A 14,512-nucleotide genomic window follows, 5' to 3' on the forward strand; every position below is an offset into this window, starting at 1 on the left:
GTTCTAAACGATGTAGGTCAAGGATGGCCTGTCATCTTAGCCCTAAAAACTGTGAATGGCTATATTCATATGACTGACAGCCACTTGACACACATTCATGAAAACTGATGGGGCATGGTGCTCAGGGAGTAGTTCATAGACAGACAGTAATAGTTTTCCCCAGTCCCCACACTCAACTGTCAGTAGGACTGGACTGAGTATTCAGCTGCGTCCCAGATTGTCCTAGTAATGCCTGCCTTAACTGCCCCTACCAACTTGCTTCTTCCACTGAGGAGTCAGCACACAGAGCTGCCTCTGCACCACAGCAGCTTTGCTGACAGTCATGGCATGTACTGCTGACATGGGAACCACAGCTGAACTACTTGTGGGCAATACATGGCTACAAGATTTTTCACAGGATGCGTTGATGCTAAAATATCCTTTACAACTAATACGCACACACAATTTAAATGCACAACAGAAGCACATGGGATTGCAGCTTACCACATTTTCAGTTTAGGCTCTAAGGATAATTCTTCAGAAGGGTAAAAACTGTGCCATTTTATAGACTGAAGTAGTTCTGGAGACATTGTTTTAGAAATATCATAGTAATGTCCAAACTTGGTAAATGATGTTGGGCTGGCCTGTGGAAACATCAACACTGATTACAATAATCTGTTAGATGATTATCTATCATGAGAAAAAATGATACAATAGACAGTGTCCTACAAAGACATTACCTATTTTTGCATTTATTGATGGCTGTTTTCTTAAAATAAGGAAAACACCTACTATAAGACAATTCGAATCTTACTGGTAACCAGGAATGACAACACAGGGACCAAAGAATGCTGGTAAGCAATTTTTGCTGGAAAGCAAATATGCCCGCCACAGTACCACTGCTGAGCAAGAGCTTTGTCACTTCAGAAATCACATCACTCTCAACATTGAATGGAAAAATATAACCAAAAAAATGAAAGAAAAAAAAAAGAAGCTCTGATTCTTAGGTAGAATGAAATGCTGTTCTATTTGTACTCAGAAGTACGGAATTACTCTTGAAAAGTGACCAGAATTGCCCCAACAATTCTGAAAGTTTTTCAGTGGGTTATGTAACAACAACTTAGAACACTCTATTATTATTTTATTAAAAAAAAAAAAAAAGGCCAATACATACATTTTGTGAGCTATCTGAAAATTGAGCAGGGTTGTGTTTGTATGCCAGGAAAATTCTTAGGAACAACTTCTGCTCGAATTTAACATTCGCTATTCTTGCTGTAAATGGGAACGACAAAAGGAATACTGAATTATTATGATAATGGGATTGCAATATTTTTTGTGTGTTGGGCAGCAAATTATTTAGTTTGAACTCCAATTATTTCATGACACTTGTGGTTTTCATAAAACTTGGTCTTATTAATAAAATAAGCACCATAACAGCCAGAGATGGCCATGTATTTATAGCTAGTTTTCTAAAAGCAATCATGCTATTTATTTCCACAATTTTACTTCATGTTTCATTTTACCAAATATATATTAAACTGTTAAGATTAATTATAATAAACTTGATTTAAAGTAAATATTTTGAAATTATTTGATTTATTGATGTTCGGCCTGGTCAGTTTGCAGAGAACATAACTAATGACAATATTGCAGTATCTTCCCTACAAAAACAATAAAATAACAAAACTAAAACCACACTTTTCATCATTTTAAAACAAACAAAAAAAAGCTTTTAATTAAAAAAGAAATACAATTCCTTATATGTATCTAGTCATATGAGGCAGATCGTTTTTACTCAAAAAATGACAGAAAAATGGATTCTCTACATCAGTGCTCCAATTTATCAGCGAATGAATTTAAAGAAGGAAGTATAACAAAACGTATCAATCCATCAGACTGAATTCTAAATATTTTATATGTAAAAGTAACTTTATTTAAAATGAGGATTTCGAAAACAATTTAAACAGGGGCTGTTCTTTGGCCTATAATCTATTCTTTATCCGGATTACAGATCAGAATGTTTTTACTGCAATCTCTGCCAGAGCTCATCTTTTTATTGTGTACTTCCAAGCCCCCTTAATGTTTTAGAAAGGCCTTGACTAACTGAACTTTGATCTGATGTCTTCATTGAGGAAAGCTCCAGGTTGCCCATTTCAGATGCAAATCCTTACTGAGGCCCAATAGAGTTCAGTAAAGACAGCAAAAAAGAAGAAACAAGAAGTTTCCAGGATCCTCTTTGAGAATCCTGAGGCACATTGGTGTCCTTAATCCACCCTGCTGCATGGATTAAGGTAGGTGATAACCTCTCTTGATTCAAAAGAATAGGCACAGTGCCTACAAACTGGGTGGAGACTAGGATTTGGCTATAATAAAACACCATGCAATAAAAGCTCGGGCTATGTCAGAAGCCTATGAATAGGTCTCAATGTACTGCATTCCCAGGCTTAGCGGGGAAGCTTGCAAAAAGCCTACCTGAATCAAGTAAGCATGAATAATCTGCCTTAGCAGAATGACCATGGAGAGTGCGAACCAGAGACTTTCCATTCGTCTTAAGTTTGATCTGATAAATTTATTAGTGGATTGTAGGCTCAAGCCTGTTCTTTCCGGGATTCCTACTTTGCACATGGAGAAATACGCTAAATTGTCAGTGAGCAGAGCATGCTTTTACACTACCGTCTGCTGTTAATGTTTCTAATTGCAATACTAATGTGCTAGAAATCTCAGATTTAGGATGAATCAAGGCAGAAAATTGATTTCATGCTGTGACAGTTTATATATTGCCCCAAGAACATAAGCAGTTCATTCAAAAAAAAAAAAAAAGAAGAAAAAACATACCATCTTGCATTGCAAAATACGCTATACATATACTCCAAAGTTTAAACGAAATTAACCTCTGGTACAGATGAAAGTAACAAACTGGCAAAGGCACATCAAGCATAAAAAGACCTGTTACTCTGACAGATTTCTGATAAATCATCTGTGTTTTGCTGTTGTACAAGGTATTTGCACATATGCAAAGACAAGCTGTGAGAGTTATGAAGAGTGCTAACATAAATATCATGCACTCTAACAAAACTCAGTTACCGAGCTAGTCTATGTGAGGTCCAGTAAAAGGGAAGTGAATACCTGAAATATTAACAATAATCTCTTAATTAATTACAAATAAGAACTGAATTAGGCAACAAAAATTCCACAGACAACTTTTCCTAAGGGTTCTTACTTCATGTAAAGCCAGATATTGAACAGAAAAGTTATCTGCTAACATGTTTAGAGTTCTAGCTAAAAGCAAAGCTGGTTTCTCGCTTTCAGGCTTGAAACTCTCTGAGAGGAGTTTTTAAAAATGTATTAATTAGTTCAATCAATTTGGAAATATACCTTGAAATTTTATTCAATGTTAATTGTTTTATGCCAAAACAAAGTTTAAAGAATAAAACACAACTTAAGCTGTTAATTAAATGATATTACTAAGTGCTTTAAACCATCCATGGTGCTGCAAGGCAATATCAAATGTTCTCCTCCATGGAGTGTATTTACCAGTCAAATTAATTTGGCACAGCACCAAAATTTCTGATAACTGCATTATGAAACATGGAGAAATATCAATTTCAAAATATTTTTTCCACTAACTACTATATTCTGAAGGACTTCTGATATAGATAGCTTAAGAACTAGACTTTATTTTTAAGTTCATTTTTTTTAATTGAATGTATACAGAACAATATTGTACATCAACTATTCAGAATGATCAGAATCCCTTTTGGAAAGCTGCAATGATAAAAAGGGAAATACTTCACCAAAGACCGATCATTTTATTCTACTTTCCATGAACAAATTTTAATAATCCATGACAAATACATTATGTATTCCAGAGAAAATATCTATTACTGGATAGAATAATAGAGAATGAGTGCACACCTAAGCAGATTATTTGGTTTTATATTTTGTTGGAACATCAGAACACTATTTGTTAAAAACATACAATAGTTTCCATATTGGCGTACTAGGAATTCTGTTGGATTTTAAAACAGACAATTTATTTTGGGGATGGTTCAAAGTGGCACAGCAAGCTCCACAATAATAAAATTGATGAGATTATATGATTACCCTGGAGGCTGTTTGATTTGGCATGTCACCATATATAAGTCTTTTCTGACACAACTATATAGCCATGTCTGTGCAATTTCACAGAAAACCAAACATGCCAAGCCTTATAAGATCATTTTGTCACATTCCAATTATGTTTTTTAAGAATATGACTGAACTTACTAGGCAGTTATGACTACATCTAAACTAGAATTTATAAAACATGTAGACTAAAACGTATAGACAAAGCAAGTTTTCTGTTCTGAACAGTCAAAAATGCTGTAATTTTATTAAAGGTTAATTGTTCCACTAGGTTAAATATGAAAATCACCAGCCATGGGAAACACATTACTCACAGAACACTAACAGCTATAAACTTTGAATGATTGTCCATTGGGTTTGTTTCTTATATTCTTCCTGCCCAGCGATTAGTTTCTAGTGACAGTAATCTCAAATGCTTACTTTAGTGGTTATACACATGGATAAACAAGTCAACAGCTTGCTTCAACACAGTACTTTCATTAGAGAGATCTAATAAGTACTGTTGATCAAAACTACGTAAGTTATTTGTGTATAGCTACATCTGGCCAAAGTTTGTAAGTGACCGGACTATTCCAACTTTTACAAAAAGTTGTCTCTTCTTAACAATACTCGTTGAAAAATCCCATGGCAAAAAGTCTCTTTTACTTTTTAATTTTTACTGTCTGTATTAAATTTTACATTTCCCGCAAACTCTCAAATTCCTTTTCTCTCTGTATCTATAGTAACCAAGAAACATATTACTGAATGATGATTTACCCTCAGGAGGCAATCCTGTAGTACTATCCTGTGCTGAAAAGCACTTCCTCTGCAAATTGATTTTCACTGTGAAAGGCAAAAATAAGAAATACTGAAGATTTACCTCCATTTTTGGTAAATTTTCATAGCGCCAGGCTATTTTCATAGAATCCTGAAAATCTTCAGACTTCGCAGGTGTTACTTCTTCTCTCAATTCACTTCTGTGGGTATCATCAAGCAAAGGGGCTGGAAGTTTCTACAAGTAGAGAGTGGAAGAATGTCAGCTACATACAGATTGTTATCCAAAGAGTACGTGTTGGCTAATGCAGTTCACTTAATATAGTGGACAGTTCCAAAATCTGTAACAAAACTTTATTAAATAACTGTTCTGAAAGACTACATCCTACTGATTGTGGGAAAACAAAAACAAACAAAAAAAACACATATAATTGTTGTAGTAAAATAGATTGTACAAATATAAAAGAATGCAGAATGGAAATATAACATTGTATATGCTACTGTACACAAACTACGCATCTTGAGCAGCATACACATTCCTTTTTTTCCATCTATTTTTAAACTTGATCTCCTAAACCATTTCTGACAATAGGTCTGTTCCTTGCATAGTGAACTTAGGCGTATTTGATAATAAGCCCCTTTTCTTTGCTGGCTTTTATAAATCTTTAAAAAGTATTCAACAGATTACAACACCCTACAGACACAGGCTGAAGACAACTGCAATAGGACATTTTGAACCTTCTGCTAATCATCAACCATGGTATCTACTAATGGCAGACATCTAGGAACACAAGGGAGCAAACAGAAGGGACACATTTAATTATGGAATTTTTAAAGGTTTCAAATGCAAACATTTCTATCTTAAAAAAGTATTGCACACAGGTGGATTTAATTGTCTTATGAGGACAGAATTGTAACTTTGACTTAGGCCTGGATTAGGGTTAATGCTTTATTACAAACTTTCTGCTTTCCACCTTCGTTGTGCTGCTGACAAAGCAATAGGTGGATATTAAGCACAGTATTTATGCATTGTGCTTCTACACCTAGTAGATGAATGAAATGCAGCCAAGTTTTTGGAACCATCTTTATCACCCATCTGTGTAAACAGGACAGCACAGAAACTCTTTATCTGCTTGAAATAGATCAAAACAAAAACATTCATTTTCAAAAAACAAAACTAAGTTTTCATTAAGAAGTCTCGAGAGAGAAAACTGAGGTTTAGTTGCAATGATTCCAAATACAGAGAGCTCATCAGTATCTCTTACACAGTATTAGTTATGGGGACTTAAATTTGAAAACTGTCCTAGAAGAATAATGTTGATCTAAATATGGGATACACATGAAACACGGAACATAGGCAGAGTTGATACTGACCACAAAAGTCTAAACTTTCAGAGCTTTGTATGAATAAACATAGTACAAACAGATATGCATAGAAGTAAGACAGAATAAGTTTAAATGATTCCAATTTGGGCTTAGTATTATGCTAATTCAGTATTAAATAATACAGGAGAAAAATCCCAGATATAGCCCAGTAAGTAATCTAACAAACAACATGCGTTTTGTTTCTTCAGTGTAAACTATCATAATACCTACAATTATTGACAAAATCGAGAACAAATGTTTCTGATTTCAGGACAGTTGTTTCTCTCTCTCAGTGGTTGGTAGTACACCCTTTGAGATAATAGGTAACGAAACTAAGTAAACTTCTGTGTAAATACTTCATTAGAGTTGTACAAATAGAACTGTATCTTGGCATTTCAGCAGCTAGGCAGAAGATGCACCTTTGAGCAAATAATTTTAGCTTATTTACTTTGGTTCTGCGTATGAACTGCAAAAGCCTTGTAAAAGCTCGTATTTCCCTATTCAAAAGTAAAGTTCATTATTTTTCATTAAGGAAACAAAGAATATAATAAATTATCTACTTTCCCAACTGAAAGAATTCCTTCCTAAAGAACGAATCATAACTGTATGTTAAAAAACCCTTGTTGATTAACTAGCCTGTATTTCCAAGTATGTTGGTTAACTCTTGCTATCAGCAGAGTTGTGTTTATGTATGTAGCAAGAACTAAACAACTTAAATATTAAAATAAGTACCAATGTAAAATGTTAAATATCCAATTAAAAATAAAGTGCAGAATTCAGGATTATTTCAAATCTATTCCCTGAATTGTACATTTATATTATCCTTTATTTGGATAAAAAACATTTCATCCAGCTCCCTGAGCACTGTTTCTGATCCCACCAATGATACAATCACTTGCTACCTCATCTGCTGTACTGTCACTGGGCAGCTCTCATGTCATCTGCAAAACTGAAATTCAGGACATGGTGCATTTTACCGTTCACTTTATTGTAACTAAAGAGAAATACAGTGCCGATATTCTCTTAAATGCATTTAACATTTTCCTCCTCCTGAATCACTGCAAATATCTATCAATTATATATTGTTATACTGTTGTATAATAATTGACAAATTTGGGACAGGGACACTCAGCTATATACATTGCTTTTATATCATTACAGACAATGGTTTTGTAGGTTTCACACCGAGACTGTGTTTTATGCTGGAATAAAATAGAGGTCAATAGAATAAGATATGAGAGCTTCTCCAAGTATTACTGAGAATGTATAAGTTCCTTCAATACCCTCATGCAACACTGAAAAAAGCTCCTGCCTTGCAGTCAAACACAGAACAAAGCCTTCTTATGTGGCACGGGGCCAAATGGGAGACGTTACAAATACTACAATACTAGCTATTAACACCTGAGCAGCTCAGTCCAAAACAATCACATAGAGACACAGCATCAGTAAAATGCAATTAGCCACTGTGGTATACCATAACTGTGCTAAGAATGCAGTGGATTAAGAGATCAAGGAAAAATGGTTTCACCTGAAGCTGATAAAGATTTCGGATGCCGGAGATGAAAACCATCCTAGGCTTCCATTCATTTCGAATAGACTTCATTTAACTTGTAACTTAATAAAGGATATTTTATTCTGACATAATAAAAAACTTCTACCATTTAAAAATTACTAAATGACTAAATTATTAATCACTAAAAATGACTAAATTCACAAAAAGCAACTTAAAAATCCCCTGACTCAGTACAGTGGCAGCATGTGTGTCAGCTCAATTCCATTTTATGCTGTCTTGTCCCTTGCTGCCCTACAGAAAGGACCAGGAGCACTTTAACAACTCTCTCATACCAAGAGCGGCTCTTATTTCCCCAGCTGCTTTCCCAAAAGGCATTTACCCAATAACTACTATGCCTAGTTGAACCAGGCATGCTCTAAGATGCACCAAGTTCTGGCCACTGTGTTTTTGTCTCCATGCAAGAAACAAATTCATACAATACACAGAGACTTAAAACATCGATGGGGTTACTTGGTCTCACTGCCTTATCATTTGTTATGTCAACGAATACATTATGCTAAAGCAAACGTATCCTGAACCATTCTTGCATGAGGTTGTTACGAACTTTGTCTCTTAGGAAGCTTCTTGCATAATCTAGCTGCAATCTGGAAAGAGCAGTCTGCCTTTGGAGCTGTCTGGTATTTTGAGGGCCAGTCACTTGAGCTCTGCTGGGTGTATTAACTTGGTTAAATACCTTCTGAGATATTGTTCCTAAGCATGAATAGGCGAAGTGTTCCAATCCTATTCATGGTCTGGGTTTATCTGTAATATAAATATGTTTTAAATGAAGATCCACAAACAGAACTAGTAACATTTCTTTCCCTCCAGATTTGCGTTATAACTGCATCACTATTACCCCAGCTTCTATTTACTTTTTTTCCCTATTTACACTAAACTGTATAAAAGAGAGGTGAAATATACTGTTTGAAGGTACATCTATGCTGATGAAAAGCCAACATACATGCATTCTTCTGACAACTGTTCAAATTAAATGCTATTCTTTGTTTCAAGGACATAGCTCTTCACAAAACTGACCACATCTGAGTGATACAGAGTACCTAAGCAAGAGAAAGGCTCCAGCTCTCAGGACACAGTTATGTTATGTTCTCATGGAAAAAGGCTGGCTGGTTGGATATATACTTCACAACTTTTCCGTATCATGAAAAGTTTTGTTATTGTCCAAGAATCACAAAGCATTAATCATTTTTCAGATTGTTATGTTTCTTTTTAAAGGAAAAATAAAAGAGTTATGGAAAGGGTGAAGCAGACCAGCCAAACCAGCCCCAGAACACAAGGTGCTTCTGTCACAAACACAAAAATGGATCTGAAATGGACTCACATGGAGAGCAGTTGAGGACATGGCTTCAATGAGAGACATTTAAAGATGACGAAGCCTGGACTTTTCCTCAAAATATCTGGGTGCAGAAGATTTAATAGTTTTAGCTCAAATACTATCACAACTGCCTTTCTCCCAGATTCATTACAAATTAAGAAACAAAAGCAATAATGCTTTCTTTTTTTTTAACTGAAGTTTTGCTCAAACATAGATGATTTAGAACTATACTTCTCTATCAACCAGATATAAAAACACTTAAAATTCTGCTGAAGTTAACAGTAGGATAATTCCATTTTGATAATTCCTGAATCCAAGAAGATTCTGAGCCTCTTTAGGATTAAGTAAATAAATTTGTATTATTAGAATCAAATCAGAATCTCAGAATATAAGATTATTAAAACACTTGAAAATTTATTAAAACACTTCTAAAATTTGGAACTAAAAGTGCTTATATTTATATTATAAAAACAGAAGACCAAGAAACAGAGTGGATTTATCAGCCCATAAAATCTCTATTTATCCTATTTTTGCTTAAAAATATCTCAGCTCCTACATCATATAGCTTCAAAAAGCTTTGGGACTGACAATTTTGTGGCATCAGCATGTCAACTCCTGAGAACTGTTACATTCTCCCAGGCTAAAAAAAGACATATCTTTCATAAGGTACATAAAACAAACAAACAAAAAAACCCAAAGCATGTAGCAGTGCAACAGTTTAAAAAAAATAATAAAAAAACCACAGCATTTCTTGAGGTCAAATAAAATACAAGTCTTTGCTATGCAGCATGAAAATACAAAAAAGCAGACAAGTGCTAAAGTTATTAAGTGTGGTTTGGTTGGGGCATCCATCTGTGTCTAGAGGGAGACGTAGAAAGGAAAAATCAAAAAACAGAAGGAAGTTTGTTGCCTTGTTTTAAAAGGAAAAAATTATTTTTGAAAAAATGTTTTTCTAAAGTGCTAATACTAAATGACAATCCAACTATAACAATATTGTCTCCTACAAACCAAACTTATGACACTTACGTAGACATGCAGTAATATATTTTGTTAATAAATATTTTATCTGTGTAATGAAAGGAAAGGAAATGAAATGATGTACAATCCGTATCTGCTAGCAATCCAGGCCTTTCTGTGTTTGCTGCCACATTACTTTGCTTGCCTTGTTTTGGCAGATGCACTAAGCAAAATCAGATTCTAACAGTTTGACCTCTCTCACTTCTAACGTTCTCTAGGGGATAATAAAATCCAAGATACAATCCCACAGCAGTTAATGAAGCTTAACCTCACACCCTCTTAATTACCAATGCATTACACCAACTATAGGCATCATACTCCTCTCTAAGCTATTTTACATTGCTAAAGAAGTACTACTGTGCTATTATTTAGCAACATAATCCAAGCTGTATGTGAAATCCCTCTTATAGAAAATCCTTTGATCCTTATGGGTTTCGATAACTGCAAAATTGATAGTACTTAAAAATTTTAAACATTATCAATTTCTGTACCAATAAGTATGCTGTTCACATGGTTTTATGTAACTATCTTGCAATGTAATATTATCACAGGTTTGGCTAAAGAAACATGGGAAATAAAAAAAAAAAAAAGTGAATCACTTGCTTTTTAATTGCAATGATATTTAAATAGTTTAAACTCACATGAATTTGAGGCTCTTTTTCATTATGTTAATTTTTAGTATTTCAAGGACACCAGATGGTAAGTTAGGAAGGGTAAATATTTTCTTTTCAATAATGTATTATATAAATGTCAGTTTAAAGGGCCCTACTCCCAAAAGGGAGGAGGATTCTATTTTGATTGTAAACACTTGTGAAGACAAGGTCTATTGTTAAAGAACACAAATGACTGGATACAGATTTTTTTTTTTTCAGGGGGCCCTTGCACAACAATTTATTTCCATCTCCAGGTAAGGCTGTTAGTTCTATGGACATTTTTCTTTGGCATTCAAAAGCACCAAATGGATGTCAACCCAGAGATGTCAATGAGAATTATATGAAGAGAAAAAAAAAGCAGAATTTACCTTTTTGATTTCATAAAACAGAGCAACTGGAAGTACTATAAGGGTTTGGTTTTGTTTTGTTATAAACCATGAGAATGTATTCTCTACTTCACATACACAGAAGTAAACAGTAAAGATACACTACTCTTTGTTACAACTTTTTCCCACTACAGATACATTTCACAACACTGAAAACCAGAAATGCATAAGAGAATATTAGATAACGTTTTCTTCAGCACTTTCTGAATGAATTCATGAGTGTTAAAGTAAAAGATAAATACAACAAAAAGAACGACACACTAAGAAAACTAATGTGAAGATACTAAATAAAAGTGGGAGTGTCCTTACTCAAAATTTTGCAACCTCTACTGCAGTATATAATGCACTAGCCTAAAAAGATTTAATACCACCAACAAAATTCTTCATGAACACCCTTAGAGATGAGCACTGTAAGACACAGTTCATTAACTGAGCAAATCAATTCTACAAACCTACCAAATAGATTTGTAAAATAGTTAGTTCTGAATACTGAAGCCTGAACATTTGTTTTTTAAAAACTACTACTTCTAAAATTCTGATACATTTAATAGCCTATGTAAGAACTCTGTTTAAAAACAAACTTATTTCATTAGTAAGATCATGAAAGAAAATATCCTAATAAGCAGCCAAGGATTGGTAGAGAAGAAACCTGAAACTGAAGCTAGACACTTATTTTCCTTGCTTCTGGAAAATCTTTTTATTAGATTGGTCTGAACTTTTGTCAAAGACAAAGCTTTACACTTTAGAGAGTTCTCAGTGTGCGTACTGCTTAAAAGGATTTAATTCTTTTTAACAGAAGTGATTTTTTTCCCCAGTATACCCTTTCACACCCTTATAACTTTTGCGTCAAGTTTATAACAATGTTGTTGTAATGCAGAAAATTATATTACAACTAATATAATTAAAATATGGTTTTTTTTTTGCATGTTTGTTTCTTAAATGACACTGGAAATAACAAAAATACATTTTGCTTAGTTCTTTCTGCATTCATCTTTTCCTTGAGAAAAGAGTTAAGTATGCATTTTATGTTCTTCAGGTCAGGTCAGTATAACCAACTTGTCAGAGACAGAACTTTTTTCAGGCTTACCAAACAGGCTTAAGCAAAATGACATTTAAAATATACTTTTCCTTTTCTTGTTTTAGTGAACTTTTCAGTTCAGTAGGATTTTTTTTTTTTTTTAAAAACTTTCATAAATTTGAGTCTAATTCCTGGGTCCACACAGGACCACCCAAAAAGTCAACCCATATGTCCAAGAGTGTTGTCTGAACATATCTTGAACTCCCGCAGGCTCAGTGTTGTGACTACTGCCCCGACGAGCCCATTCCAGTGCCCAACCACCCTCCCGGTGAAGAACTTTTTCCTAAAGCCCAGCCTGAACCTCCCCTGTTGAAGCTTCATGCCGTATCCTTATTCTTACTTGTATTCTTACTGTGCCATATTCTTCTAATAAGCATATCCTCAAATTTGTGTTCCATTCTCAAAAACATACACCATATACAACTTCAAAATAGCTGGCATTAATTTTAGAGTGCTAAATTTTTTAAAAAATAATATAGACACTTAACCCAATGAAACTAAGGAAAATGATACAAGAAAAAAAAACCTTTGTTTATTAGTTTCCCTTTGTTTTTCAGCTTGAGTACATAACAGCTTTTCATAATTTGCAGTCTAAACTTAAGGTTTTGTACTGAAAATGGAACGTTAAGATATAAAATGACTGAAGGAAATATTATTATTGAACTTGTTTTCCATTTACCTACGCAATTAGTTTTATGATCTATCACAGAATTATACCATGCTATTTCTTTTACAGTATCCTATTCCCACCATTTATGCCCTTATAGTAAAAAGTTATCTTTTGCTGAAGAATATAGATTGAACAGAAAATGCTCTCAAATGTTTAAAATACTTTCTAAAAACAGCATGTATATAGTTCTGTAGGTTTTACCAGAGGTGTATAATTTTTCAGCATTACGTCTTAATGCCAATTTCCTGAAGGAGCTTTGACTACAAAAGGCATGAATATGTTTTCAAAGGATGATGGATAAATTGGTGGGTGGTAATATAATATATCTTAGGCAGCTGATCAGGGCTTTTTATCCTCTGCTTGTCTTTTAGTTATACACAATTTCAAGATAATTATGGTCTATAAGAATGTCTTTTCCCCTTCCTACTACCAGCAATATTTGTCTTGGTTATAGGTTCAAGAAACTTCAAATCACATCATAAAATTAGAATAGGGAAATTATGGCATCTCAGCAGAGAATTATAAATAGAGTGACCACACAATAAAGACATAAGGTGGATAAAGAACTGTCTCTATGTAAAATAGTTCATTAGAAAACTAGCTATAGAATACCCTGAATCCATACCTGAATGTTATAAAATAAAAAACAAGCACAAAGTACATAATTCAGGTTGATATGTACCAAATTCATGTTGCCTTTCCAGCAAAGAATACAGTCCATTCAGATACTGAAAATAAATTAATTACTAATCTCACTAAATGAAATGCAATGTTATTCAACAGTCAGATATGCTGCCTTAAAAACCTGACTTGAACTTCACTTTTACAAAAGAAGAGAACTTCTTGAAGCACCTGAAGGTTTTCTCCTTTAAAGGTCAATTAAAGCAGTCTTAGGGAAAACTGCTTCTATGATCTGGAGACTTAACTGCGGCCAATGCCAGTCTTAGATCAACTTTTCCAGGTGTTGCAATATCACCTTTTTAGGCAATACATACTAGCTTTTCAAGAAGTGCCTAAGTCTGCCAAGTGTGAAAGCACATAATTTTCTAGATTGATGCCTAATGTATTACAGGGTTACTTCACTGAAGCAATTTCAAGACAGCAATACAAATCAGAGAAATCAACTCTATTGTGCCTTGCTGTAAGCAAAGGAAGGGTTGAACAGTCAAGGTAAGAGTAGAAAAGCATAGACAATACTGTTGGATATGTAAACACACAAACGGAGAAAGAAAACAAGACAAAATTACGTTTCCCTGAACTTTCCTGTAATAACATTGTCTATCCTTTTATAATCACTTTTAGTAACACCATTATGGAGTTACAAGAAAGGAATGCAGTATTATTACCTAGTGAAATAAGGAAATAAGGAAAACTTACTCCAAAAATCAGACAACTGAGCTCACTGAATGGCATCAGACTAACTGACCAGAAACTCAAACTGGTACAAGAAGGATGGAGGTATGTAACAACGTCTGTTGACTAGCAAAAGCATAATAAACAGGAACTAGGAAAAATGTGATATGCTATGAAAGATTAATTTCAAGGTGAATGAAAGAAGAATAAAATGCATGTTAGCTAGTCTATTTCAAGACATTTTAATA

At 34.0% G+C, this 14,512-nt stretch overlaps 1 protein-coding gene across 3 annotated transcripts in view; it reads right to left on the reverse strand.

The window, feature by feature from the left end:
* The window catches only part of ELP4 (elongator acetyltransferase complex subunit 4), a 141,466-nt gene that overhangs the window by 110,518 nt on the left and 16,436 nt on the right, over window positions 1-14,512 (reverse strand). For all 3 annotated transcript variants that reach the window (XM_035549991.2, XM_035549992.2, XM_035549993.2), the window contains exons 4-5: window positions 4,964-5,095; window positions 484-623 (exon numbers count right to left, since the gene is read on the reverse strand). In XM_035549991.2, the coding sequence (XP_035405884.1) occupies window positions 484-623; window positions 4,964-5,095 (272 nt within the window). The remainder of the gene's footprint in view (window positions 1-483; window positions 624-4,963; window positions 5,096-14,512) is intronic.

The sequence above is a fragment of the Cygnus atratus genome, chromosome 5 (assembly GCF_013377495.2).
Source record: "Cygnus atratus isolate AKBS03 ecotype Queensland, Australia chromosome 5, CAtr_DNAZoo_HiC_assembly, whole genome shotgun sequence".
Lineage (NCBI taxonomy): Eukaryota > Metazoa > Chordata > Aves > Anseriformes > Anatidae > Cygnus > Cygnus atratus.